This window comes from Channa argus, chromosome 16 (assembly GCF_033026475.1).
Source record: "Channa argus isolate prfri chromosome 16, Channa argus male v1.0, whole genome shotgun sequence".
Lineage (NCBI taxonomy): Eukaryota > Metazoa > Chordata > Actinopteri > Anabantiformes > Channidae > Channa > Channa argus.
In genome coordinates, this window is record NC_090212.1 from 8,797,697 (window position 1) to 8,825,284 (window position 27,588).

At 40.7% G+C, this 27,588-nt stretch overlaps 2 protein-coding genes across 2 annotated transcripts; one reads left to right on the forward strand and one right to left on the reverse strand.

Annotated features, from left to right (window-relative positions):
- Positions 1-927: 927 nt before the first annotated feature.
- Positions 928-22,121, reverse strand: eif2ak4 (eukaryotic translation initiation factor 2 alpha kinase 4). The gene is made up of 39 exons (XM_067480596.1): positions 21,699-22,121; positions 21,446-21,561; positions 20,351-20,453; positions 20,100-20,273; positions 19,923-20,003; positions 19,637-19,785; positions 19,443-19,543; positions 19,186-19,343; positions 18,554-19,092; positions 17,769-17,884; positions 17,221-17,375; positions 16,688-17,118; positions 16,523-16,595; positions 16,339-16,428; positions 16,142-16,264; positions 15,949-16,053; positions 15,743-15,806; positions 15,564-15,643; positions 14,570-14,671; positions 14,434-14,484; positions 14,097-14,333; positions 13,353-13,428; positions 12,901-13,022; positions 12,588-12,637; positions 11,910-12,078; positions 11,200-11,316; positions 11,013-11,078; positions 10,751-10,921; positions 10,530-10,664; positions 10,207-10,314; positions 9,656-9,784; positions 7,506-7,592; positions 7,168-7,280; positions 6,992-7,050; positions 6,594-6,697; positions 5,374-5,442; positions 4,636-4,680; positions 3,518-3,633; positions 928-1,375 (listed from the first exon to the last, which is right to left on the reverse strand). Exons 1-39 carry the CDS (start codon positions 21,825-21,827, stop codon positions 1,318-1,320), a joined length of 4,971 nt encoding a protein of 1,656 aa, XP_067336697.1. The 5' UTR covers positions 21,828-22,121; the 3' UTR covers positions 928-1,317.
- A 1,822-nt stretch (positions 22,122-23,943) lies between these two features.
- LOC137101781 (actin, alpha cardiac muscle) lies at positions 23,944-27,295 on the forward strand. Its single transcript, XM_067480600.1, has 9 exons — positions 23,944-24,075; positions 25,010-25,160; positions 25,264-25,392; positions 25,582-25,692; positions 25,787-25,871; positions 26,226-26,387; positions 26,482-26,673; positions 26,765-26,946; positions 27,050-27,295. Exons 2-9 carry the CDS (start codon positions 25,032-25,034, stop codon positions 27,191-27,193), a joined length of 1,134 nt encoding a protein of 377 aa, XP_067336701.1. The 5' UTR covers positions 23,944-24,075; positions 25,010-25,031; the 3' UTR covers positions 27,194-27,295.
- The last annotated feature ends 293 nt before the right edge of the window (positions 27,296-27,588 follow it).

A 27,588-nucleotide genomic window follows, 5' to 3' on the forward strand; every position in this document is an offset into this window, starting at 1 on the left:
AAATGAATACCATGATGTTTTCCTGTACTATTTGCTTTTGCAATTCAGAATTCATAACTCCATCCATCTTGGTCCAGAGGCATCAAAGCTCAATTCAGGATAGTTCCTATCTACCAAGACAGGAGCCTATCACAGCTGTGAATGGGGGGGAAGGTACACCTGTTAGGTCGTCAGTCCAGCAGACGTTTTACACTTGTGCACAATTTACAATCGCAAATTAACCAGACATGCATGTGCTTGGACTGTGGGAGGGAAGCGGATTAACTGGAGCAAACCCACGCAAGCACAGGGAGAAAATGAAAACTTCCCAAGAAAAGAGCATGGATGGCTAGAAGATCTGAAAGTTTTTTCTTTTTCATAGGGTAGTGGCTTTCTACTTGCAACTCTGCCATGTGCAGGAGACCTTTAGTGTTTTTACAATGGGGTGTTTTTTGTTTGTCAAATACTCCTGGGGAGGGTAACAGTGCTATTGAATGCTGTAATGTGTTGATTGGAGAAGTCCAAGATCTTTACAAATTTTTTGTAACTTTTCTCAACCAGGAGAGCATCAACAACTCTCCCTTTTAAAATCACCTTTGTTCTGGTCCATTTCTGCACTCTGTTGTCAAGACCAGCCACGGATAGTGAAGACTCAAAATAAACTGGTAATTCTAGAGATTCACATACATTAGTCACACACAATATTTAAGACTTTGTAAAAAGTAAACAAAAGGTGTAGTTTTGGTCATTTACTTAATTGGGATCTCTAATTGTATGACTTGGTTAAAAATCTGATTATATGTTAGGTCCTATTTATGCAGAAGAGTTCACACACCTTTAAGCATGATAAGCGTAAGAAGCTCTTGACACATGTAATATCCGGACTCTTCACCAGCTTCTTCAAGGTGAAAGTTGTTCTGTTGTACATTTAGAACACACAAGATGAGCTACATGTTACAAAAGGTAATTTATTTCAAGCATCCATCTCTAATTAGAAATGTAAATCTGGTGGGTTCATAACATAATCTTCAGTAAAAAGCCCTTTCTTTTTCAAATCTTATAGATCTGTTAAGGCAATGAAGTCCAGTAAACCTTTGTCTACTTCCATCTTGAAAGGACACAAAACACTGGAAAGTTACAGAGTTTAAATTGAGTACTGCAGTTGAATAGCTAAGTTGGTATTTCACATGGTAAAAGAATCACTGTCTTGGAGCTCATGTTTTCCACATGGAAAAAGCCTTCAAAAGTTTACAAAGTCACTCTTGAGATTCAAGGCTAATAACAGTCTTAGAATCTGATTCTCATTACAACACATCCATCCAGTGAAGCATTTGGTTTTCAGAGAAGAATCTTGTAGTAGTCATCCCTGTAGCTGTACAAAACCACCACAGCCACCCTGCAAAGGTAGAACATGTCATGTTTATATAGTGCCTGTTGAACTCTGGACAATGTCAGGAGAAATCAGCGTCGTACATGTCTGGAGTTGCATTTCATACATGTGACACTGCGGAAGATCGCCCGAGTGAGCAGTGTATTCACATGTGAAACGCCGCTCGATGTCAGTGTGCGATCAGCGCGCGCAGGAGGCACAACATGATAGAAAACTTAAGCTGTGGGAAACCGTGTTTTGTTTACAGCATGTCGAAGCCGTGCATCCGATTTAAAAAAAAAGGTTCCATCACTCAAATACAATGCAGTCAAGTTATGAAAATGTTATCAACATGCGCATTTGTTCACTTTTAATCATTCAGATGATATATATTTAGACCTAATGCGGACATTGTACTAGGGGGCTTGAAGGATAAAGTCAGAATAATGTTAAAAGTAGGAGAAACAATAGGAGTCAAAAGAATATGAAACAAAGCATTACGGAGGACCTCCAAGTAGAACATCCTAAAATCAATTGAAATCAAAACATTTTAAATTTACCATAGAGTAAAATCCCAAGACAGCACTGACAAACTGAGCTACCACCTGTTCGCTTATAACTAATAACTGTAGAGATAAACATCAGCTAAATTGTGTTGGTGAAGATTCTTTGTCATCCAGATTTAGCCATGTCAACTGGAATTCTTTCCTCCTGGTTAAAAGAAAGAAGCAGCTGCTTGGATAAGTAGCGAACCATTTATAACCTAAAAGAAAGCCATTCAGCTGACACTATCCAATCTTCGGATTAGCTAAATTATTTAAATATAAACCGCTGAAACCTATCGTTTTCATTATGATTTAGCTTTTTGCCACTTTAGGCTTGTAGTCCAATGTAAATATGGTTAACCTACTATTTCTGTGCAGACCTCTGGAAAACCATCCAATAGTACTTACATGATGATGCACCCCACTGTATGAATAAATTAATGCTCTACCTGCTATACAAGGTTGTATGTGCAAGTCCTGCTACCAGTAGCATTGGCTAAAAGAATTTTTTTAGTTTATGCTCCTGCTGTAGCCAGGTGACTAGTGCATGAGCCCTTTAGGCCCCCCATCTGGCCTCAGTTGCCTGTGCCCTTCAAACAACCAAACAAACATGGAAACACATGTTGAATATATCCATTGTTGCAGTCAGTTACGCTCATTTATCAACAAAGGCTTTTCCCCTAAAATGGTGAATCAAACACACAGCAGAGACAGGAAATTAAAACCAACTGCTCCAAAGACTCAGACAGGAAGCAAGAAAAAGCAGCTCTGAATTTCTGTTACAATCTCATTCATGTAAAAAACAAAAAAAAACAAAAACACAAAACACTGTTATATCCCTCAAAGGATTTGTCTCCATGGGCAATCACTAGCATCACGACACTAGAAGCTCAAACACTGAGGATTTAGCCCAGGATCTGAGAACATCTGCTGGGGAGCTTGGGAACATTAACAGTTAGCCCACCTCCTTGTGCTGCAATCTGAGTGTCAATCAACTAGGGTGTTAAGAGGCAGACATCAGAAGACCAAACAAGGCAAATCCTTCTCAAGATTTCACCCCAGGAAATGGGATCAGCTGAGGATTTAATCTTCTACAAGGCAGTAGTTATCTGTCTAACTGCTCCCTTTGAAGGACTGACTGTCACTGTTACACCTGGAGTGTGTGGGTTTGGCCAGAGCTTTGGAGTGGCAGCTGTCCGTACAACGAGGTCCTTTGCCTTTTTTGGTCTTTAGCGTATTCCACTGTTTGCTTCATGTTTCGTTTTAATAAATATCTGTACTCAGTAGTCAGCGGAAACATGTGGGAGAGAGCTGACAGGCGAGACTACAGGGTCTCTGGCTTATCTTCCACAGGAACCTCTGCCAAAACACGACATCCATAAAGGTTTGGACAGGATCATGTTCTTTATGTTCCTTTACTTTTAGGAGGTGAAAGAAGTCTTCATATTTATTAAAATCCCGTGGGGAAGAATTTTTGTTTTGTTTAGTCAACAGCTAGCTGTGCCCAGCAGATACAGAAGTAAATCTGTAAAGTTATTTTTGTTTTGACAATAACAGTGTGACAAAAGAACACAAAGGTTAAGGGCTACAAGCATGTGCAAAGGCTGCACAATAACCAACGCACCTTTTTGTAATTTTGAATTGATGAATCTCCTCGCAGATGGATTTTAAGTAGCGCTGCTTTGGGAGACGAGACAGCAGAGTCTTCACGCTGCTGTTGAACAGCTCTTCACTATCAAACTAGGAAGAATGGAGACAGAGCAGGGGTTAAAGAAAATGGAAAAGCCTAGGTGACACATTTAGTGGACTTAAGTAACCAGGTTACAGTTTGCTTTCTTGTGAACATGGAGCTGAGTGAAAAAAAGAATGAAAGGAGAGATTAGCAGTGCGACGAACACACAACAAAAGTAAGAAACCAGCATTTTTCGGTTACTATACAATTCAAATCTCTTAGCCTGGCTTTCAAAATATTATAATATGATTACCAGAGAAAGCTGATTGCAACATTGACTACGTTTACATGCAAACTCCCAGACATAATCAGTGTACTTTACAAAACAGTGGAGATAATCAACAACACATCAGGTAAGTTATCATTTTCTTCATTTTTGTTAACAGACTTTACTGAAGAGTACAAATGTAGAATATTGGAGGATAAATTAGTTTTTCATCCGCAGCCTTGGAGTATAATTCCAGCAGGGCAGTAAAACTAGAGTAACAATGACTTTAAAGATTTCCTTGGAGTAATTTGTCCATATTTAAAACAGGCCTCTCCTTCAGGCCTGGCTATATACACTTTGTATTGTCATGCGTTTTATGTACTCTATGTGCGTTCATTGACACATACTTTGTGGTCCATTCATTTACGGAATGAAGGCTTTTACTTATATGATACAGCAGTGTTAAGAACACTTTTTAGGAGTGCAATTTGGTCAGGAGATTGGAATATGAATGTGAATATTAATAGTTATATTAATTTTAGTAGTGCATGTTTCTCTCAACAGCCTGATTAATAGAGTGCAGCTCTCCCTGGAAGTGGAAAAAGGCAGAGGAGTTCCCCAACTTCAATCCTCATCAGGCAGCACTGTAAGGAAGGAGACGGGATTCCCTCTTCCTGCCTCAGAGCCTGACCTCTGTTGGGAGTTCTTTCAACTTCCCCAACCCCCTCCCTCGCATAGTTCAATAGGAGATTGCTATTTATTAACTGTGCAGTGTTACAGATGAAGTCCGTAGGAAACCAACCTCCAGAGAAAGGAAGTTGATCAGTGTTTCTTTCTGTAGGTCCACCTGTGCGATTAAGAAAAACAAGCAGGGTTACACAAAAACACAATGGAGTCTTCTCATATTGCAACAGTTCATCAAATTACAAAACAAAACTTATTACGCACTTTGGCAGGAAGTGGCTACGTTGCATTGAATACTGCATTCATAACTGCACTAAAACTATTAACCATCACCCCCGATGCCCAAAGGTTGTTTGGCAACTCTTTGAACACGAGATAATCCAGTCCAATTCAAAATCAGAAAATAGTTATAATAACACTTTCATAGTACTTCTGTCAGGCCTAAAAGTGTTCTATGTTACATCACAGGAATCAGCTAATAGGCTTATCAGAAGGAACTGAGTAGTAAAGTAAGGAGTAAAGATGATTTACTTTGAGAATGTAAATGCGGTTGTGTTGGAGCCATAAAATTCCAACACAACCACAAATAGAGTCAGTATGGCAGTCAAATGATACCCTGGCTGGTTTCTATTAAGTAGTCATTGTTCTAGGGAGAATGCTATGGATTCACAGGCACTGTACCTCCAGCAGGGCTTTTTCACACAAGGAAAAACAATATAAAAGGGCTGCTTCAACTTTAAATGCTCATGCTTTTCACTGGGATTTCACACATCATTTTCAGAGAAGGTGGGAGAACAGGGGAAAAGGGAGGTTGGGATTAGGAGGGATAAAAGAGTAAACAACATAAATTACTTACTGCCAGAACTTCAATGTCATTGCTCTTGTTCTGCAAATTGCTACCAAGATTCTGTAATCTGGTTTGGATCTGTGTGAGAGAGAAAGAGAAAGAGAGAGAGAACAAAAGAAAAAACCAAAGTGTGGAAGATAAAAAAAAAAAAAAACTGTTCCCATGATCAACATGAAACAGCAGGAAAAAAAAATCTTTCCATGCAATTATTTTGTAAGCAAACAACTGGCCAGGCCTCAAGTTGCAGGCGCCATGTTCATAATGACAAATACTGCAGTTTGAAACAGACACATAGTAAAACACTAAGAAGAAGGCCATTAAAAAAAGACAACCATTAATTTCATAACCAAGACTCCATGTAAAAATGTGGTTACTATTGGTGTGGCTCATTGAGTGTGTTTAAATGGACTTAAGAAACCAGGTTACAGTCGACTCTCTCCAGAAAGCTGATTTCTTACGAAAGCTGGTTTCTGAAAATGGGGTGGGTGGATTAGAGAAACCTAGTTTCCCCAGGTAGATTTCTGTCAGAGAACACAGATTACTCTGCCATGTATAAGCCTTTTTCCAACTGCGCGTGTGCATAACCAAAGGCTCCAGACAGTAAGCTGCATACAGCTGAGGGAAAAGACGATTGAAAGTAGAGATAGTTAATGAGATAACGGGGCGGTGCCACCTCATTTTAGTCAACCTCAGGACCGACAGAAAATGTAAGTGAGACAAAGTTTCTTGTATAAGTCACTTTCCCCCGTGGGTCTTTAAAATTTGATCGTTGTCCCTCAGCTGCATGCGTCTTTCCTATTTCTCCCCTGCATTTCCACTCTGCGGCAACACTGGATTTTCTGTCTCTATATAGTTAAAATCTGTGTGCCAGGCCTCTAAAATAAGTCGTTGGTGGAGGAGACATCAGGTCACTCTCTGTTGCATGTATACATGGATTTTGCGTAACCAGGTTTTTTAAGTGAATGTAAAGGCTGTGCCCCAATTACCAGAGAAGTCTGATTTCTGTGAGTACTCCGGGGGGGTCAGAGCATGTCAACACCTGGCAGCAGGAACATGCTCATGAACACGATTTTTATTTGATACTCTCTTTCATATCAAAGCATGAACATGAATTTAATACAGTATATCAATACTGTATACTGAAGTTTATTTTTTATTGTAAAACTATTCCATTATCAGCATGTAAACAATTTAACTGCTTGAAAATTGTAATTGTGCGAGTCCCAAACCTGTGTCTCATAGCGTCGTCTAGCACTGGCTGAAACTTTTTCTGGACTGATGACATTCACATTCATGTTTATAGTGCTGCTGCTCCCATGCTGTTCTGAAGAGCCTGGAGATAAAAAAAAAGGAGCATTTCAACACAATGCAAATAAAACCCAACAGGAAGGTACATCTTCAATGTCACATTCACAAATTACAATGAGAGAGTGGTGAAAAACTGCTTCTGTATCAATTAAAACAGTAACTGTATGACTCATTATTTGGCACTTTAGTAGATGGCCTACTGTGCTGGAGATGAAACACAACAGAGATGTGGCTGTTTCATTCTGCAGGAGGGCTTTTGGAATACACATCTACAGTATGACCTGTATAAACAAGCTGCCTGTAAGGTTGACTACAGTACCTGTGGTGTTGAGCAATGATCCTTTTGAGTTTTGAAGAGTCATGCTTTCAGAGAGTTCTCTGTATGATGACAACAACAACAATATTTATAAGAAGAAACCCCTTCACAACTTTCAGTCACCTGAGTGGGAGCGTTTAGATGAAATTTCTTTGAAATTTTGTTTGAAATTTCTTTACCTGATGTTTCTCTCTTCAAAGAATTTGGTCCGACATTTCTGAATGATGTGGTCCACCAAGTCTGACTCTGGAATTCGTTTCTCAGACTGCCTGTCCTTCTCAAATGATTTTACCTAAACACAGACAATTACCAGCAGGTGCCACTATACACAACTTTCCTACATTTCTATCTTATTAAAACAGTTTGGAATCTGTAATGCCATTTGTGAAAAAGCTGTCACAGGACAACACTGCCTACTGAACATTTCTGGACAGACTTAAACTGTCCCAAATGTTTGAGCAGGCAAATTGTATTTTGTTTTTTTCTTGGCTGTGGTTTACAAGTAAGCTTAGTTTACCTTCACATAGTTGCCCTCCTTGTCAGAGACCAGAGCTATGCAGGTGATGCCTGCCAGCCTGCAATGATCCAACAGAGTCTCCTGAGACTAAACACACAAAATGATGGACACATGTTAACTATTTACCACCAATATTGTGTTGCACCTGCTCCATAGTAAACTGTCTCTCTGCAGTGCACAATTTTTGAAAAATGCAAACTGCTGAGTTTTTTTCCTCAATTCATTTTTAAATGAATAAGATATCAATGTTGAAAACATTACAGGAATCTTATTATTAATGTGTTATAGTCTTCAATTTCGGAGTATTACAAAAATGGTAAGAAAGGTAGCACTCAGCTGACGCATTGCTTTGAGGAAAATATTTTTTTTTAAATTACATCTCGGTCTGAGCGGACCCCGGGCTCACAAATTCTTCCATAGCAGCAGTCATTTGGTTGGTTTGAGTGTACACTGTGCAGGGCCCACAACCAAAAGAAATGTGTATTGAGGAAATGCATTTGACCGTAACTGTCTGTATGTAGTGAATGTATATGTTTATCTAAGCTAATTTATTCTCATTAACTTTGGTTTGGCTCCTCTGCTGGACAAGTTAACGGTGGTTCCAGAACAAACCCTGCAGTGTATCACAAGGTGCAGCTCATCATGTTGGCTTTTAACTTCCTCTTTTCTGACATGTTTCTCACTGACAGCACAAATTAACTACCTAAAGGGTTTTAAGAAGGCTCAATGCCATGTGAACGAGGTTTGCCATATATGGGTAATAAACCCTGAAAGAGAGGCTTTGTCTGCTTAGGATAAAAGGCTAGAATGAGAAAGATCTTTAAAAAAAAAAAAAAAAAAAAGTCCAACAAGTGGGAGTGATTGGTGAGGAGGTCCCAACAAGGTGTTCTCACCATTTTGTACTGGTCAAGGCGCCAGCCTGTATACAAAATAAACAAAAACACACGCGAACACTGAATCTTTGGAATGTTATGCTGCGTGTTTCCATTCAAACCCAACCTTTTGTAATTGCTCCTAAGGACTTAAGGGAGAAGAAGGCGTCGATTACTTGTGTCCTGTGGCCGTACGAAAGACAATGACAACCACTAAGCAAACACTTATTCACTGCTGAAGCGGAAAGTTACCAACAACAATAGGTTATAAAGTAGAAAAGGAGGAAAAAACAAGAGAAGTATTCAAGTGTGTGCAAAGGCCTCTGCCAGTGAGGCGGGTTTACACACACACACACACACACACACACACACACACACACACACACACACACCAGGGCTAAGGTCAGTTTGTCACATAAACATGAAGAATGTGACGAAGGCATAACATCAGGAGTCTTGGACCACATGATAACCAGAGAATAACTTTGCTTTGAAGGGGCTGATCTAAGCTTGGTTGTTCTCCACTCAAGGTATGGTTTTGTATGATTTTTAGTGTTAAGAATTCATAATCTGATTAGAAACTTGTCCAACAGATGACTGACCACGGACTCAATTACATAACTAGTGTTAGCCCAGTATAGACAGTAAGTCTTTTTCAAAAACGACTACAAAGCAAAGCTTTTTCTCTTAGGATGTTTGATATCTCTAATAATGCCACCATGAGTCAGCTTCTAACAAATGACAGACTTTTTCCTAAGGTACGGAAGTCACGTGTTGCCCTCTGAAGGGAGAATGCGGTTACTACAGGGCAAAAAATGCAGGGGGTGTTCATATTTAACAGCTTATACAATGGTTAATGGCCTTTGTTCAGAATCGGGGTCACTTTAAGGCCTATAACAAATACTAGAACTTGGATTAATGACTAATTAGTGGGCAAACACCATCTCGATGAAATTCATCCCTCTTCTTGAACACCTGCATGTACAGAGCTGTTCTACCTACATCATCTTTACATTTTCTTTCTTCAAAGTCCCAGAAGCAACAGTAAAAAAGTGACCTAGTGAAGACATATTTTATAACTCTGACTTGCCTTGTTTTAGACCTTGAATACAAACAACGCATTATGGGGAGTAATTAAGTAAACATTACTTTTGATTGTTTAACAAGAAAACTACACAGTGCACTACAATTAAAAATTCCCTTGATATGGGATTCAGCACTGAAGAAATTCAGACATGAATGCAGGTCTAATGCAGGCCTACTAAGCCAGCAACTAACCTGTGAAACATCATAGGCGATGTCTGCAGAAACACCGGTGATCCATAACTTCTGGACAACTTGGATGGCTCGTGACATTGAAGAATGACCCACAGGAACAACTATGGTGTCACAGGAGCTCACAGACGGCTGACAGAGAAAATTAGGGATTGGAAAAAACAGTCAAATACTGAAAGAGTCATGACGCAATACATGAATAATTTTAATGCTCTTTTGTCTTTCGGATGACATGTAATTTTCTGGGCATATAATTTAACATTCGGAATCAGAATCACAAATTATAGAAAATGATGCACCTCCAAAAATAAGTCCATGGCATCAGGAGTCACACTGATCATAGTTATTAACATGTTTCTAAAAGTGGCTGTGTGGCAGCCGTCTGCTATAATAAATAATGATTAAATATGAATTTCTGTCTGCTGCTCCTTTATTACAATAATTATAAATGTCAGGTCTGTGTGTGTGTGTGTGTGTGTGTGTGTGTGTGTGTGTGTGTGTGTGTGTGTGTGTGTGTGTGTGTGTGTGTGAAAATGAACAAGGGTCTTTCTTACTGGTTCCTCCATGTTGGCTATAGCAGCACAGATTTTGTCCAGAGCAACACTGGCCCCAACTGCAGAGGGGACTGGTGATGTGGCAGCAGGTCCTCGAAACTCTAGGATCTTGCAACACAGATGTGGAAAAAAATAAACACATACAGAAACCATGTACTGCACAATTTGGCATTAATGTCATACCGACAGAAAAGCTATATTCGAGAAACAAATGATGCATACAGTATTAGAATGAAAATGTTTGCTCACAGTTCAGTCATGATTTCACACCAGCTTATTTATTTGTTTTTATTAACCGGAATGTGGATGTGACTAATACCTACCAAGTGGTCATACCGTCCTCCAGCAGCCACTATATCTGGTACAGTTCGCTTACGTTTTCTGATGAAAGCCACAAACTGGAATATAACCCCACAGTGATGCTGCACCTTGTACACCAAGCCTAAGTTGACCACCACCTATTGAGCAGACACACCAGTGTTAAAAGGGGAGAAAAAAAACAGAGCCTGTCTTTTTGACATGATTTATTCGGAATCCAAATCACCTGCAATTTCACTCCCAGTCTATGCAGCAGCACTGTAAGCTCCTCCAGGTCCTTGAGGCCCTGCTTAGCCAGCTGTGTGACAGCAGTCTTATGTTTGGTGAGTGATGTCAGCAGTGGCGCCAGGTCCTGCAGATTCCCCTTCTGTTCAATGTACTTGTACAATGTCTGCAACTGGGTGCAACAGAAGACAAGAGATCTTGATATTTATGAGTGAGTGCATGATTGTTTTTGCAGAAGGCTCATACCCCCAGTTGACACTCACACTATTGGTTGACAAGGAAAAGTTCCAGAACTTTGCCTCCACCTCACGTTTGGTCAGCTTTTCACTCTAAAGCAAATACATAAAAGAAAATTAACCCTACTGTACATGTTCAATCCAGCATATCAGCAGACACTCAACTTGACACTCAATGCTCCACATATGTAAAGCATGTGTGACCTGCACTGACCATGGCATCACATAGTATGTTGGAGGCCTGACTGAGTTTGTCTTCTGGGACTCCGCTGTGGAGCAGGATGGCCTTGAACAAGCTGGTGTGGTTCAGGTAAATGATATAGTTCCTTTCCTACAGTTATAAAAAACACACACACACACACACACACACACCTCTCTCAGGTTACAATTACAGCAAAATCCAAGAGCACTACTGTACAATGAGCACCTCAGTGAATAATGACTGCTATGTCCGGCTTGCCCTCTCATTCAGTGTGACTCACATACCCTTAAAGCTTTTACACAAAGAGTTAGATGGTAGACAGGATCTCTAAAGGATAAACTACAAGCAAGAACCAAGATTTATAAAGTTCACAAAACATTAAAGGAGAGCTGCAACTGAAGACTGATACAGCATTGGGACATGTAGACAGGAAATGGAGTGTACTGGAAGGGAGGGGAGGAAGCGGATAGAGCTGCACATAACAGATTTACTATGTAAATAATAAATACTTTGTAAATCTGTCAGGTTGCACATAGTTTGGTATGTTAGGAATGGAAGTAGGATGTAAAAGGGCAAAAAACACAGCACAGGTTGAGATGAAAGCATCCATAGGAAAATAAAGATCTCTCCTGCCTAAACATGTGAATCAAGGAGAGACAGCACACACACACACAAAAAAAAAGTGTCAGCTTGTTGGAATATTTAAAATATATGTGTACAACCTGAAGGGCAGGAAATTCCTGGACTATTTCAGAAATGGTGTAAATGGTCTCGGCATCAGGGAGCAGGCTGTTGGTGACAGGTGTGATGATGTCAAAGGCACACTCCATTAGCTCTCTCGGGTGCATGCGATCAGGCTTCCTGGGGCGGAACACGCGTTCAATGCTATACCTGGAAAAAGTTGAAGAAAAACACAGATGCACAGTGTTCATTGCCAAGTTTCTCAAGAGATACATAATGTGTATTACATTTATTAGAGGTTTTAAACACAGTCATGATTCTAGTATTCAGAGTACAACTGTAAACCTGTACAATTGTAGTGAATTTAAAGGTTAAGGTTTATGTCAAGGTTGTCAAAAGTAAGCCCTGAGGTGATGCCATAATGTCTCGGTGAATACAGACCACATCATACTGGGGAAAATATTTGAAAAATAATAAAATGTTTCACTTGGTGGAGATTTGACTTAATTTTCCCAAAGGCCTTAAAGCTCTTACTTTATTCACAAAGACATCACCATGACATCCTCAGTTTCCTAGTCTGTGAAAAATCCAATGAAATTTAAAAATTTACAAACCTCATAGTGTTTATTTCTAGATTGAAAGCAGGGTAAATAATAAAATTAATTCACATTATATACATAACATTTACTGGAAAAATGTGTTAATTCATACAACTTTACCTTTTCAGGAGGGTTATATTATTGCGGGCAACATATCTCGCAAACGCCATCTAAGGTAAAAAAGAGAGTTCAGACATTGGGTTCCCTTGAATAATGACAGTGGAGTCACAACATACCAGGCTGTAATCAATCACCGTGTAGAAACAGGCATTTGGTCCTCAGGGTTTAGCAAGATCTTAAGGTGGCTGCTGATTGTAAGCTCATATTCTTGCAAATGGGTTTGCTGATGTAAATGGTCAGATAATTAGTGTTTGTGTGTAAATGGACGTTTGCCTGTGTGTTACCATATGTGTGCACATATGTTAGGACTCACACGTAGGTCATACGGTAGTGTAACCAGCATTCCACTATGGTCCATGAAGCAGGCTAGCTCGCTGCCATCATACCACTTCCTGTTTCTAGGCAGGAGGAGCGGTGTCTGGAGACGCACCGCACCTGAAGATAAACACCATGTATTACTGCGACATCTGCATAAGATAATGTGACCCTTAACCTACAAGAACTGATGTGTGCACATACAAACTGACCATAAACAAATAAATACAGCTGGACATCATCAGCGGCATGCACAAAAATAACATTAGTACCTGCTCTGAAACTACACGGTCCAACAATGCACCTATTCTTTAGCCTCCACTTACTGGAGCAGATGTTTGGGTCCTTTGGCATTTTTAATAGCAGGTCACATGTCCGAAGGGTTTCTAAGGCAGAATCAACAAGCTCGTGTTCACACGCACACAAACTAAACAAGCGAAGCGTTCTCACCATGCTTCTTGAAGATCCTGGTGATTGTTTCATACACATGTTGCTGCAATTTGGCACTGTTCAAGCTGAAGCTGCCCTGGAGGGAGACCAAACAAACAACCTCTGTTAGAAATCAGGACACATTGATTAAGCACAAACAGACCTCCTGCTGCTCTGTTATATGCAGACCAGATGAGTGAATTAGTATGGAGGGTTTGGTGCTACCATTCATATGTCTGCAGTGACATCTGAAGGTGGAGAGATGAAATGGTAGTTACAGGAAGGTTACAGAGAGCATGACAACAACTGATTGCAGCACCGGACAGAGGACATTAAATACATTCTTGTTTTTATAATGTTTTTATAATAAAGAAAACCCAATTTTGTTTTGTACCAAATATCAATGAGCCAAAATCATTCAAGATTTTATAATGAACACCAGTTTATTTAAATGCATTTATCTTAATAACACAGTGCAGGAATACTACAGTCACATGTATCAATGGCTTTCAGCTTGTCCCTTCAGGAGAATTTTGCCAATTTTGCAGCAAGCCTCCCATTTTTATCCAGGCTCAGGACTGGCACCAGGACTGGTGGTTGGGCGGGGTCACACCTGGTTAGGTGGGATTTGATCCTGCGGCCTTCTGCATCCCAACCAGATGGTCTACCCACTGAGCCACCAGGTACCCCGAACACTATGGCCAGATGTTAATACAATAAAACAAAATCCACTAACAAATACATACAATCAAACAGACATCATACCTTGTGTAGATCTATGTCGTAGGCATAATCCATGACAGGTGAGGTGTTCTGAGCAAACAGCTGGCCTACCATGGTGCGGTAGGCCTTGCCGTTTACATTGGCCATTGTGTGCTGCAGCACCTCATGCAGCTCTGACTCCTCCATTTGAGGGGGAGGCAGCAGTTCACTCTTTAGCAACTCCTGGGTAGTTGGCCGCAGGGCTGGGTCATGGTTTAGCAGCCACTCCATCACCTTCCTCTGACGTAAAAAGAAATATGCCAAGGGGCATTCTATTGTCAGATTGGAGTTTTCAAAAGGGGATAAGATTCTTATCAACTGTGTGCCACAGCATCCTCACCTGCGTTCCTTGTTCATACACATTAAAGTCTTCAGGGAAGGTGATAGGCTCCTATAAGCATGAGAACAGTGTGGTAAGGTAAAAGCAAGTTTGAAAGTATTTGTCTCCTAATTCTTTCTGATTAAAATGGACATACCACACGTAGCTGGCTCAGGACAGAGATACGCTCAGCCCCAGTGGTCATGGGCCTGTAGCACATCTCAAAGAGGATAATGCCGAGGCTAAACAGGTCAACTTTCTGAGGACGGACAAAAGACAATGTTAAATACAAAACCCCCCAAAAAACCCACTCAAGTATTGCTATAGGAAGGCCCATTGCCAATTCTCCCCTTTAGCCCTACCAATTGGCCCTAACTATTTTGCTCATTCAAGAGTAATATAGTTGTGTCCTGGTTCAGTTTAACAGCAATGGGTATAGAGCAGCAGGGCAGGAAGGTGCAGATGCTCAAAACCAAGGCTTATGCATAAATGTCAGAATTTATGTTGATTAGCCTTTAAACAAATATAACAATCACACAATTATTTCAAATCTGGTTTCATGTTGTATGCACATTTTTGACCAATTATATAAGGAATAAATAAAGTATCAAATCATCTGATAGCACTAAGCCAGTTTGCGAACTAACGTCTAACTATCGAAATGATTTTTAGTGAAAGACGTTCCTGCATTATCCCACTCATATTTCCATATCCTATTTACTCAACTTGGTACTGCATGGCTCCACTAAATGTGGTGCAAGTGGGCAGCATAAATGAGTCATCTGCTACTGCTATCATTAGTGTATTGTGAATGCAAGCAGTAATATTAGCATGTGTGTATTGCAAATGTGAACAGTGTTACAGAGGTGTCACTGTGTTTTTACAATTTTACCGAGGAGAAAAGGAGACTGGCCATTTGCCTCTGATGCCTTCTAGAGGTCTTGAAGGGTTGTTCTATTTAATAGTGAGGTATCCCAGCCACTTACTGCTTATGACTCGATCTTGAGAGGAAAATCATTGAGGGAGCTCTTGAAAACGGGGGTAGAGGTATAAACTTTACAGAATCAAATGCACATGGTTTACGTGTATTTGATCAGATTATTGCAGCTATCAAATGAAGCATTAAAGAAGATCAAACCTGACAATCTTACTTGGTTGTATGTGGCTTTGGTGTTGCCTTGAACCTCTGGGCTGACGTAGAGGGCAGTACCAACCATGCCTGTCATGTTACCTGGAGACAATGATGCAATAGCAACACACAGTGTCAGGGAAATACATTCATATCAGAAAAACCTAATAAACATCCAGCATTAAGGGAACATGTCCGCACCTGTTGGGTCCACTTTGTGCATCAGTGCAGAGCCACTTTCCTCTGGCTCAAATTTACCTGCGGCCTGACAGAGAGAAATAGTAGTTTTGTGAGTTAAAATTTTTTTTTTGGGATCAGTTTCACGGGTTTATATTATTTTTACGGCTAAAACAACATAGCAAGCAAAGACACACACCTGGACAATTTTAATACTGTTAATAGCATACCACATTAGCTGGGTGGTCTGTAGCCAAGCCAAAATCCCCAATTTTCACATGGTCCTGTGAGTCAAGGAAGATGTTGACCGGCTTCAGGTCCCTGTGAATCATCCCCTAGTGCAATAGAGGATGGATGAAGACACATGATACATTAGAACCTAACTACCTCCTTGTTAGCTGTAATGTTACTGATATACCATACCTGCTCATGGATGTAAGCAAGGCCATCCAGTATTTCCCTAAACAGTCTCCACAAACGATTCTGGTCCAGGTGCAGGCCATGGTCTATCGTGTCTCTTAAAGTGCTCTTTTCACAGTATTCCATCTGTCCGTATCAGAAAATGTGTGTTACTTGTAAGACAGAGACCCCTAGTGGTAAAATGTGGAAATTAAACTTACTTGGATGTACAAGTAATGTGCTATGAGGAGAGATCCGTCTGAGTCTGTGCTCTCCTTTGTGACTGTCACTGGCCTTTTGCTCGGTTCCAACTAGGAAAGAATACATAAGCCATTTGTGACACAGTGAAATACAAAATAATTAATGCATACAAATGAATATATAAGGAAGTATAAAAGTTCAAACCTGTGACATCTCATCTGTGCTTTCATCGCCATTGTCAAAGACGATGTCGCTCCTCGAGTCACTATCTGACGGCCTAAACAAAAAAACAAACAAAGAAACAAAGTCAAGTTTCATAGCTGAAGCAAGAGTAAGTCTTCATTCTGAAGAGAAAAAAAAGCAACTTACAAAAAGGATGCACAGAATACATCTTCATCATCATCGTCCTCATCTTCACTTGATTGGTGTCCGCCACACTTGGCGCTGGAGGACCTTTCAATAGAGGTTGACCACTCCACCGAGCTTGACAGGGCAGGAGGCGGTGCGATGTCTTCTATGTTGTCAGGGAGGCCAAGTTCATTGAGGCGCCGTGGAGGATCTCTGCACTGAGGAGGCTTATCAGCTGTGCTCTGAGGCTCAGAGCTGTCAGTGTTACTCAGCACCCCCACAGAGGGCATCTCATGTCGTTCGATCCAAGCATTGTAGTAGCGTACGATATTCTCATGGTTAAGGCGGGAGAGCAGCGTCACCTCGCCTTTGATCCGTCTGAACTGCTTACTGGCTGGGTTGACCTGGATGCGCTTCACAGCATAATAACAACCATCTAATTTGTTCTGAACCTGGAGGTTTAAGAGAAGCCTTTCGTTCAGCCAACTTTCTTGACAATGTAAAGTCATGACTTCAAATCACATTAGATTTAGCATGTAAAATAAAAAGCATACCTTAATGACAGCACCGAAAGCTCCTTTTCCCAGGAGCTGCAGTTCCTCAAACTCATTAAAGTAGCGGGAAAGCTGCCTCTGCACCCCAGAGCTAAAAGGAGCATTGAGGATGTGGCTCAGAGGAATGACTGATGATGCAAAGTCCACAGCGAGATCTGAGGAAAATAAATAAATAAATAAATAACTATTACTGACTTTGTGTTTGTCTCTCTGCCAGAGATTGGGTGTGGAATCAATTGTAAATAAATTACAGTGCTGGAACAAATAGTCAGTGTTTGTTTCTTTTCTAATCCGGGCTACTTTGCTATTCTAATATTGTAGGTTACATTGTTAATTTATTTTTTAAAACATTAATAATTACTTAGTCAAACCTTTAAATGTTAATTTGTTGTAGAACCCCTTTACATTAAGTGTTTTGTGACTCAATTCTAGGTCACATAGAATCCATGAGAAAGGCTCTACTTAGTGGATTTGTTATGCTGAACGAATATTCAAAGATGTTTTCATCATTTTGTTGACCTCATTTCCATACTGTAAATGTGTATCACCTTCTGGGCTGGCATCCTGATACTGTGGCAGGTTTTTAGGTGATGGAGGTTTGAGGAAGGAGTGGTCTAAGAGCTGCTGGGTGGTCCAGCGTTCAGCATCATTCAGGCATACACATCTATAAAACATGAATGGATCCATTATAGAGCAATCTCTGACACTGAGCTACAAAATCCAGTCTATTGTACTAATGTATTTTGTGCCTGTGCCCTGCAGACAAAATGAGAATACTCTGAACGTAAAGAACTAAAGGAACACAACTAGCTGTTTAAAATGCAATTTTACACACAGCCAACTTGTTGGCTGCAGCACACAGCCAACAAGTTGTTTTGTGCATTTACAACAATGATTCAGATTCACCAGGTCAGTGTGCCTTGTTGTTGCTCAAGAGAGAAAGTCAAACATGTGATGTCTCCAGGTTTAGAATTTACTACTTTTCTAGTCTTGCATTAGTTTTGTGGGTCAGACAAAACAAGTTACTTTTACTTATGTTGTCTACATCAACAATGAAGCAATTCATTGAGAAAGTAATTGGCAAATTAATCAGTAACAAACCCCAAATATTCTTTTATTGGCTTAATTTGATTGTTCACTTTAATGTGCAAGTAAATTCACTCTGCACAGTTGCAACGGTTTACAGGAAGTCAAACAAAACTGCAATGTGAAACACTGCAACGTGGTTTGGAAAACGGTCAGCACTAATGTAAATCATGCGCAACACAATTTACAGTAAATGGGCCAAAACTCTGGAGTTTCAGAGGATGGAATGGAATCAATCCATACATACTTGTGGAGGAAGTCTTGAAAGTCAGCAGGCAGGCTGGCTGGCACCATCACTGGATACTCCTTTACTACTTTCCCCTGGCTCAGAGCCAGCAGCAACAGTCCCAAGTTCCAAACGTCCCCTTTTTTACCTGTTTTTGTTGGCATTGCCGTATCCTCTGAAAAGCGCACATGGGCTTGTTCAAAAATGTCTTCTTTGCAGATATCAGCAATTCTCTTTGATAAGCTGTAATCAGTCAATCGAACGTTGCCCTCAGAGTCCACCAGCACACTGGAGGCGCCCAGCTGTTTGTGGACTACCGAGTTGGAGTGAAGGTAGTCAAGAGCGGCCAGCAGCTGGGCCGTGTAATGGCAGAGTTTGTCCAAAGGGACTGGGGAGTGGTTGATCAGACTTTGGTTCAAGTTGGTTGCAGAAACATGCTCCACCAGCAGGTTAACTACAAGGCAGTTGTCCTTCTCAGTGGAGCTCAGTGCCATGTAGTGCACCAAGTTTGGGTGATCCAGCCTCAAGAGGGAATTGAATTCATTTTCTGCACCATGAATCTACACAGGGGTACAAGAGCATGTGGCACTTTGTGTGAAAATTATTAACAAGTATATTGTTGGCTTTCATAAGTGTTAAACCTTTCTACTTGCCTGCTTTTTACAGTTCTCAATCTTTCCTTTCTCCTGGGTGGTGAAGAACTTGCCCATCTTCTTGTTCCAGTGCAGCGACCACTCATAGATCACAGCAAAATCCCCAGAGTTTGCCTCAAACCCATAATAAACGTTTCGGCCAAGCCTCTCGCTCACACCTGTCAGTAACACAAACAACAGATACAAATGTATACTGGGGTGGAAGTTGGAAGGTGAAGTGTAAGTGAACTGTCTAAGTCCTCTCACACTGCTCTCACCTAAACTTTTCCCTCTGTGAACGACAAGTTCTCCAAAAGTGCTGCTGTTGAAATGAAGAAGCTCCTGTGAGCGATGGTTGTCCTCATTAAACGTGTCACGTCTGGTAAAACAAACACAATTCTAAACATCGCCATATTTCAAATGGGAAGCTCTTTACTGTTTCTTCAATGTAGTCGGTCAGTTTGCTGCAGACCTGTTGCGTGTACTTGAGGTAGTCCGACGGCGATTACCGACTTTCTTGGCTTCAGTCCGATCAGGAGGAGCTCCTCCTGGGCTGGGAGGGCTTTTGCCTAACAGGGAAGGGTTAGCAGGAACTGGTTGCTCTATACTCTCAAGACGCTCCTGTGAAGTTAAAATGACACAAAAGAAACACTACAACTAAAACCTTTACAGTACTTGTTTGCAAGCTTAACAAAACATAGAGCCCAGTTTCACTGCTTTTGCTGTGAAGACCAGTGAAAAAGATGTGTCTCGGGCACCTGCTTTGCCATTTCCTTTCTTCTCTTCTCCTCTCGTTTCTCTTCCTCTCTTCTTTGGATTACAGCCATGATTTCATTATTCTACAAGTGAGAAAAAATAAACCCACTTAGAAATTACACTACAGCTCAAATCCTGAAACTAATCCAGTGTGAAAGGTTTTTCTCTGCTTCACTTACCATGGCCTCTTCCTGCTTGCGCTGCTGGTGCATCCTCTGCTGCTCCTCCAGGGCTCGTTTCTCCTGCTGTCTGCGCTGGTTCTTCAGCATCTCCTCGTGAAAGGAGCGTGATGGAGGCTTGTTGTGCTCACTCAGAAAGCCCTGGATATGGTCCGCTAGCTCATAAATCATGACCTACAGGTGTACAGGTAAATAGGTAATTAACAGTAATACATGGATGTTTGAATGTGTGTGCACATGCGCATTCTCACCTCACCACATCGCACTGCTGCCAGCTTGGTAAGTTCACTCTGGAGGGTCTGAAGGTTTTCGTTTGATAAACCTTTGGCATTCTTCAACTCCAGCTCCGGGGGTCTGTTGGTACCCGAAGACATTATGGTACTAACACTAAATTATCACTTGTATTAAGCAAATAAACAACATGTAGAGCTCAACAGTATCCTCCTGATTTTGTCTGGACTAGCAACAGGCACGTGAGACAGTTGCCCTGAAATGTTTAAAGCCACAGTTATGCATGAGGACAAATATGCAAGATAATTTTTTTCCAGTCATGTGGGTTCATGAAGATAAAAATAAAATATATTTTTTACAGGATACTCTTGGATAAGAAAATTAGAAAACAGAACAATTTCTGTATTAGGGTCACTTTGATCCTATTCTCTAAATAAACCATTTATGTCCCAATATAGAGCTCATTCCTATAGGACAGATTTAAACAGAACAATGTTTAAAAAAAAAAAATCAAAACTTTTAAACTCCCAAAATTGTTTATCCAGCTGAGACTCTTATAAGTAGACTATCATTACTTTGTCTGAGTTGACAAAATTGGCACCTTTCACATTTAAGTCTCTAACCATGTAGTTAGGGAAAATGTAAACAACATAGGAAATTTGTCCAGATATTCAGAGCCAGCTTTTCATACTTGGCAGATGTTGACTGTCTGAGCTGCAGACACATTTTGTCAAAGCAATCTTAGACATTTGAGCTGGGATAATTATGATTTTTTTTTATGTTTCTGTTAGAGGTTCTCATGGTTTTTTCCAGTTATAAGACTAATAGGTTAGAATTAAATACAAGTTCAGCGTCAGCAGAATTTACAAGAAAACTCACCAAAAAAACAAGGATGGTGTTATTTTTTGGATTAAAATATGAGTATAAAACACTTTTGAAACTTAAATATAATACGACATGATATAGCCTAATCCTATATTCAGATAACTCTATATTCAGTTTACAACCGTGGCCTCTCATCTTATGCTGAAACAGATGGTTCTTTTTTGGATGCGAATGGTTCCTTTGCAAGATGTTTGCAGAATACATGGCAAAGGTCAAGGGCCAGTACTCACGCGTCTGGGTATGTGAGGGGACATTTGACCTGCAAGTCCACAGTCGCGTAGCATTCCTCTCCATTATTCAGCCCGTTAGGCCGCAAACACAGATGCACCTCCGGAGGCCTTTTAACCTGAAAACAAAGTCAGCGAGTCCTCATTGCTGGTGCTATGGGATCGCTGCAGTTTACTGTAAAGTATTAGTACTGGGTCAACTTTTCTCCTTCATTAGCTCACCAACGACAATGCTAACACCTCTAGCTACTGGTACCTTCCACGGATCCGTGTTCCGCAGATCCTGGAAGTCATCTCCAAAAATTGACGCAAGGGCTTCTAGTTCGTTTTCCTGTCGGACCGTGTACTCGTCTGTCCCATCTGTCGGCATGTGCTGACTGCTCATTCTTCTACCTCACCTACATGGCAGTGCGCCTGTCACTCTCGCCACAGTCGTACAGCAGGAGGAAGAGGACCCGCTCAGCACTACGCTCCGCCGCAACTCTCACCGCCGCCACCCTCCGCCGCTCCGTCACTTTGTAAAACCTAAAGTTTTAGCAGCTTAGAAGCTTATTGCGAATGAACTGCTCAGTATTCACTGACTTATTACACATGGCGACATCAACAAGGATACAACAAGCGCATGGCTGCTGCAACTTCGCTGCGTCACATGTGAAACGTCATCACGTTGCTTTCTCGGAAATGGTCGCTAGATGGCAGAAATGGCCGGAAACTGCAGGTAAAGGTCAAGCGTACAAACGGATGTGTGAAATGTTTTTTTGTAAAATCTACCTAGTAAATGAAGTATAGGCCTCACCTCAGAAAAATGCACCACATAAGTATTTTACGTAAATTTTAATTTTAAATGAAGCAGCTTTTTTGGTTGAAAAGTGTTGTTGAAAATGGCCAACTTTTAGCTAATTGTTGTTGTAGTTTATCCACGACAAATGCATCATGAAAATGTTCAATCAATATGTTAGGTAAATAACAATTTTAGTTAAATACTGAACTGTAGCTTTGTAACTTTAGAATTGAACAGATGCATTAACTTGAAATTGTGTAAATGTGTTACTTTACACCTCTGAATATTTATTTGTAAAGATGGCATGTGCTGGATCATAATGACGTGACTGAGGCAAAAGAAGATTTTTGCAGTTTACATCATGAGTGAGCAGGGTTAACCGAAATGTAAAAGAATACATGAAAGCATACACAAAACACCCCATTTTTCATACATCAAAACAATATTAATCCAATCTATAAAAGTAATCTTTGTCATCTGAATAACTGAGATGCTTCAGATGCATCCAGCTTGTATCTGGGAAAATAAGATAGGAAATACAGCTATAAATAGTGGCCTCTGGTATCTGGTGGGGAATATATACCTTCAGCTATGATATAATCTAATATATTGCATCCTGCCCTTTTAGATCTCACTTGTTCTTCCTTACTTGAAGGCCTGAATAAATAGATTTATTTTAACATGATGAATGGTAATCCCTAAAACTCGACCATATATATTTTCTTTATGAATGATGTTGTTTTAACAAAACATCTCAAATGTTTCTATAAATCCTGCACAAAGTTCTACCTCATAAGGTGCAGTGAACATTGAGGAAAGTGTACTGTAAAGTAGGTGGCACAAATATGGAGTTCCTCTTTGCAAAGTCACAGTTCATGAACCTCAGTCCCTGCTCATTAATGACTCAGTTGCTCACCATAACCTTACAAGGAGACAGCTGGTCCAATCAGGACAGAGCAGTGACACTAGCAGGCCACTCAGACAGCCAGATTAGACACAGAGCCCAGCTGACATTACCATCAGCTGTTCCACAAGTTGAGGAAGCTCAGTTCACATTCCAGCAGTATGGTTCACAGCCATATACAATGTTTTCATCTCCTTTACACGGCACCAGAGATGCTGTCATGATTGACTGGGTGATTTAAGGGGCCTTAGGTACCTATACATGTTGAAAAATCTCTAAAGCTAAATGATAGATGTGGTCCTGCATTTTATGAAGTATTTTATTAAGGATCATACTTGCAGAAATAAGGAGTTGCAGTGTTTTGAATTGCTGATTGCATTAATTTGACCTGGAGTTTTGATACTGACACATCATTTAAGGGCTGTAATGAAACTATACTGCAACACAAAGTGCATTTAAGTAGGCATTGAATCTCAAGGTTCAAAGTTACTAATTTCATAATGTTCATGAAAATTCTTGAATCTTAAAAAAATGCACATTACTCTTAAGGTTCCTTTTAGAAAGGGTATTTATGTTAATTTTGTTTTATGTACTTCAATAATACACGGTGTCATCATACGGTGACAAATCTTGCACATCCTTTTTCCTAAGGCCTACCAACAATACCTAACACATTATATCACATTATAATATTTTATTTCCTTTTATTCCCAATATTTCATGAAAACTCTGTCAGCTAAGTGACTTCATAGTAGAGCTATCCCTTCCATCTATGTAAAACATACTTTCCTGTGGCTTGTTGATTTTTGCTGGCAGCTCTTATTTGGACTTGTGTGAACCCCCAGCCCCGCCCCTGGTCCCTAGACCCAGTCGGGGTCTTATTTAAGAGGGCTCTTTTCACCCTCACACTTCATCCCAGTGGAAGCATCCATCTACCAGTGCACCTTGGTGAGTACATTTAACAACTTGTTTTACTGTGTTTATCTGTTTCATTGGTATTATCATTTTCCCAATGTTCATCTTCACTCTGCTTTAGCAAAGATGAATAAAGGGATGAGATTACACCAGCTATCGACTTTTGACAAGCTGTGATTACAAAATAAATCTGTAAAGTACACTGAAAAGTAGAGCTACTGATTGAGCTGCCTTGATTGAAAACTTTATATGTAGCTACATAAATCTCAAACATACTTTTGTATAGAACTTTGCTACATTCACTTATGTGCCAGTGATTGTAGCTAAAAGCCAGGAGTCATGTAGTAAAACAAATGTATCACGGTGTGCTGGCAGATGTGTGCTGGCCTAGCTCTGAGACAACCTAAGTCAGACCTGAAATAGCAGGAGATCCATGGGTCACTTGTTTCACCCTGTTGAGCACAGTGCGGGTGCTGATCTTAAAATAGATCCCAGGTCTCCCTGTCATGCCCCTTTTTGGTGCTACCTCAGCAGCTCTGAGATGTCCCAGGAACAATCATGACTGTGGAGATATGGTATCAGTAGTTGTACAACGAGATTGGGACTAAAATAGCATTGAAAGGCATGTGTAATTAGCTCTCTATAGCACCCATTGAAGTGGGTGGTGGTAGTGCATGCAAGTGATAATACCTTAAAAACTGTTGTCACATAGTGCTGGAAGGTCTTGAAAGCCACTGTGAATTACATCTAATATGTGAAGTAATCATATTACTGACTGATTGTCACTAACGTTTCCAGACATAGCAGGTCTTCATCATATCATCAGAAACCCCAGTGATAAAGTGACTGTGATTATTTAATTATAACAGGCCTTCATGCTGTGTATTGTTTGATAGGCAGATTAGACAGCTGCTTCTAACACCCAGCCTAAAGCTACTCTCTCACCACCCCACCCCTCAAATTTTAGACCACCCCAGTAAAGCCTAATCATGTGTGATGATGATGAGACTACCGCCCTTGTGTGCGACAACGGCTCTGGCTTGGTCAAGGCTGGATTTGCCGGAGATGACGCTCCCCGTGCTGTCTTCCCCTCCATCGTTGGAAGGCCCCGCCACCAGGTACGGGTTCCATATTGTTATATTCTAAAAATCACTTATATTAACTGGCAAGAAATATACCATCTTTCTCTGTCTTTTGTTCCTCCTATGCCTCCTCCTTCAGGGTGTGATGGTGGGTATGGGTCAGAAAGACAGCTACGTAGGTGATGAGGCTCAGAGCAAGAGGGGTATCCTGACCCTGAAATACCCCATTGAGCATGGCATCATCACCAACTGGGATGATATGGAGAAGGTGTGTGTTGACAGTAACAGTCATTTACAACATTTGTGGCACCTGACCTTCCACATCCTTGAGAATTCACAGCTTGATCTGCGAACTACATGAAAGCTGCTTTATTTTTAGACCTGAACCTTTACTTATAGACCTGGTTGTTGTTTGTTCAGTGGTCTCTGTCCTGACATCAGCTGTTCTATGTGTCAGATTTGGCACCACACCTTTTACAATGAGCTGCGTGTGGCCCCTGAGGAGCATCCCACCCTGCTCACTGAGGCTCCCCTGAATCCTAAAGCCAACAGGGAAAAAATGACCCAGGTACCTTCAGTTGTATTTGCCCCACAACATTATAAGTTACTATTTCTCCTTGTTTTAATAAAAACTTTTACATTCTGCTTGCCCTTTGCCACAGATCATGTTTGAGACCTTTAACGTTCCTGCTATGTATGTGGCCATCCAGGCTGTGCTGTCGCTTTATGCCTCTGGTCGTACCACTGGTCAGTACACCTGCATTTTTCCACATGTAAACATTTTAATTTGATAAATGATGCAGTGAGCTCAAATAAAAGAAGAGATAAGACTTTATTTATTCCATATTGGATAAATTACACTCTTCCAGTAGTGAAAAAAACAAGCACCAGACACTGCATCTCACATTAAATCTTGTCATCTAGATTGATTCATGTGTTATTGTCAGAGATTAATCCTTCTCCAGCCGAGTGTGTGCCCAGTGATGTCAGCAGTATTTAAAGTTTATGATGTTAGGCATACCTGAGGAGGGCAGACTGACAATATTCTCATTCCTATGCATGCATAGCTGACTAACTGTGGCTTTGAATTTTTTGTTAAAGGTATTGTGCTGGACTCTGGTGATGGTGTGACCCACAATGTGCCCATCTATGAGGGTTACGCTCTGCCACACGCTATAATGCGCCTGGATCTGGCCGGTCGTGACCTGACTGACTACTTGATGAAGATCCTGACTGAGCGTGGCTATTCTTTTGTCACTACTGGTAGGTATATGCCTACATGGTTGATTAGTTTAATTTGTATATATATCTGGTGTTAAAGATTTGTTTCTCAATACGTGATCTTTCTGCGTCTTAGCCGAGCGCGAGATTGTGCGGGACATCAAGGAGAAGCTGTGCTATGTGGCTCTCGACTTTGAGAATGAGATGGCAACAGCTGCTTCCTCCTCCTCCCTGGAAAAAAGCTATGAGCTGCCCGACGGACAGGTCATCACTATTGGTAACGAGCGTTTCAGGTGCCCAGAGACCCTGTTCCAGCCTTCTTTCATTGGTAAGTATTGTTGCATTTGCTTTTTCCTTGATATAAGACATGAAGTGTTTCATCTCTGTTACAAAACTCTCTTTATTCCATTTCATACCAGGTATGGAATCTGCTGGTATCCATGAGACTGCATACAACAGCATCATGAAATGTGACATTGACATCCGTAAGGACCTATATGCCAACAATGTGCTGTCTGGTGGCACCACCATGTACCCTGGTATTGCTGACCGCATGCAGAAGGAAATTACAGCTCTTGCCCCAAGTACCATGAAAATCAAGGTGAAAGAACAGATCTTGTAACAAATCAATAAGCTAATTGACTGAGTGAAATAACGCCCAATAATGTTATAATAATGTCAAAAAATGTTTGTTCCTTGTCTAGATCATCGCTCCACCTGAGAGGAAGTACTCTGTCTGGATTGGTGGCTCCATCCTGGCTTCTCTGTCTACTTTCCAGCAGATGTGGATCAGCAAGCAGGAGTACGATGAGGCCGGCCCCTCCATTGTCCATAGAAAATGCTTCTAAACACACAACCAACCTCCTTTTGTCATTGAATTTGTCCGTTGTTGTCTCCTGTATATAACTGTGTATGTTCTATTGTAATAAAGATAAGCCCTTGTGAGAGAAGCACTTGTGCTATTGTGACTAAAATACATGAGTGGAGAAAGGTGGAGATTTTTAAATAGAACTGAAAACAACAACAACAAAAAAAAAAAAAAAACAAAACCAAAAAAAAACGTTGTATCACTCTGGAGTATGTGCTGTACTATAATGTTGCCAAGTAAAACCAAGGACAAAAGGTAAAAGTGGGTGTAGATTAACTAAAACTATTATTAAGGATCACTATCCATTAGTTTCATGCATCTACAGTGCTCAATTACCCAATATACCGACTGTACATGAAATAGTCACTATTTCAT

Excerpts from the sequence above, each read along its gene's own strand:
- LOC137101781 (XM_067480600.1), top strand. The coding sequence starts at position 25,032 with ATGTGTGATGATGATGAGACTACCGCCCTTGTGTGCGACAACGGCTCT. Across the intron at positions 26,388-26,481 it reads CTATTCTTTTGTCACTACTG|CCGAGCGCGAGATTGTGCGG; the intron begins GTAGGTATATGC and ends TCTGCGTCTTAG. Across the intron at positions 26,674-26,764 it reads GTTCCAGCCTTCTTTCATTG|GTATGGAATCTGCTGGTATC; the intron begins GTAAGTATTGTT and ends ATTTCATACCAG.
- eif2ak4 (XM_067480596.1), bottom strand. The coding sequence starts at position 21,827 with ATGAGCAGTCAGCACATGCCGACAGATGGGACAGACGAGTACACGGTC. Across the intron at positions 17,885-18,553 it reads TTTCAAGACTTCCTCCACAA|ATGTGTATGCCTGAATGATG; the intron begins GTATGTATGGAT and ends CATGTTTTATAG. Across the intron at positions 11,079-11,199 it reads ACATACTATGTGATGCCATG|AGTGAAAAGCTGACCAAACG; the intron begins GTCAGTGCAGGT and ends TATTTGCTTTAG.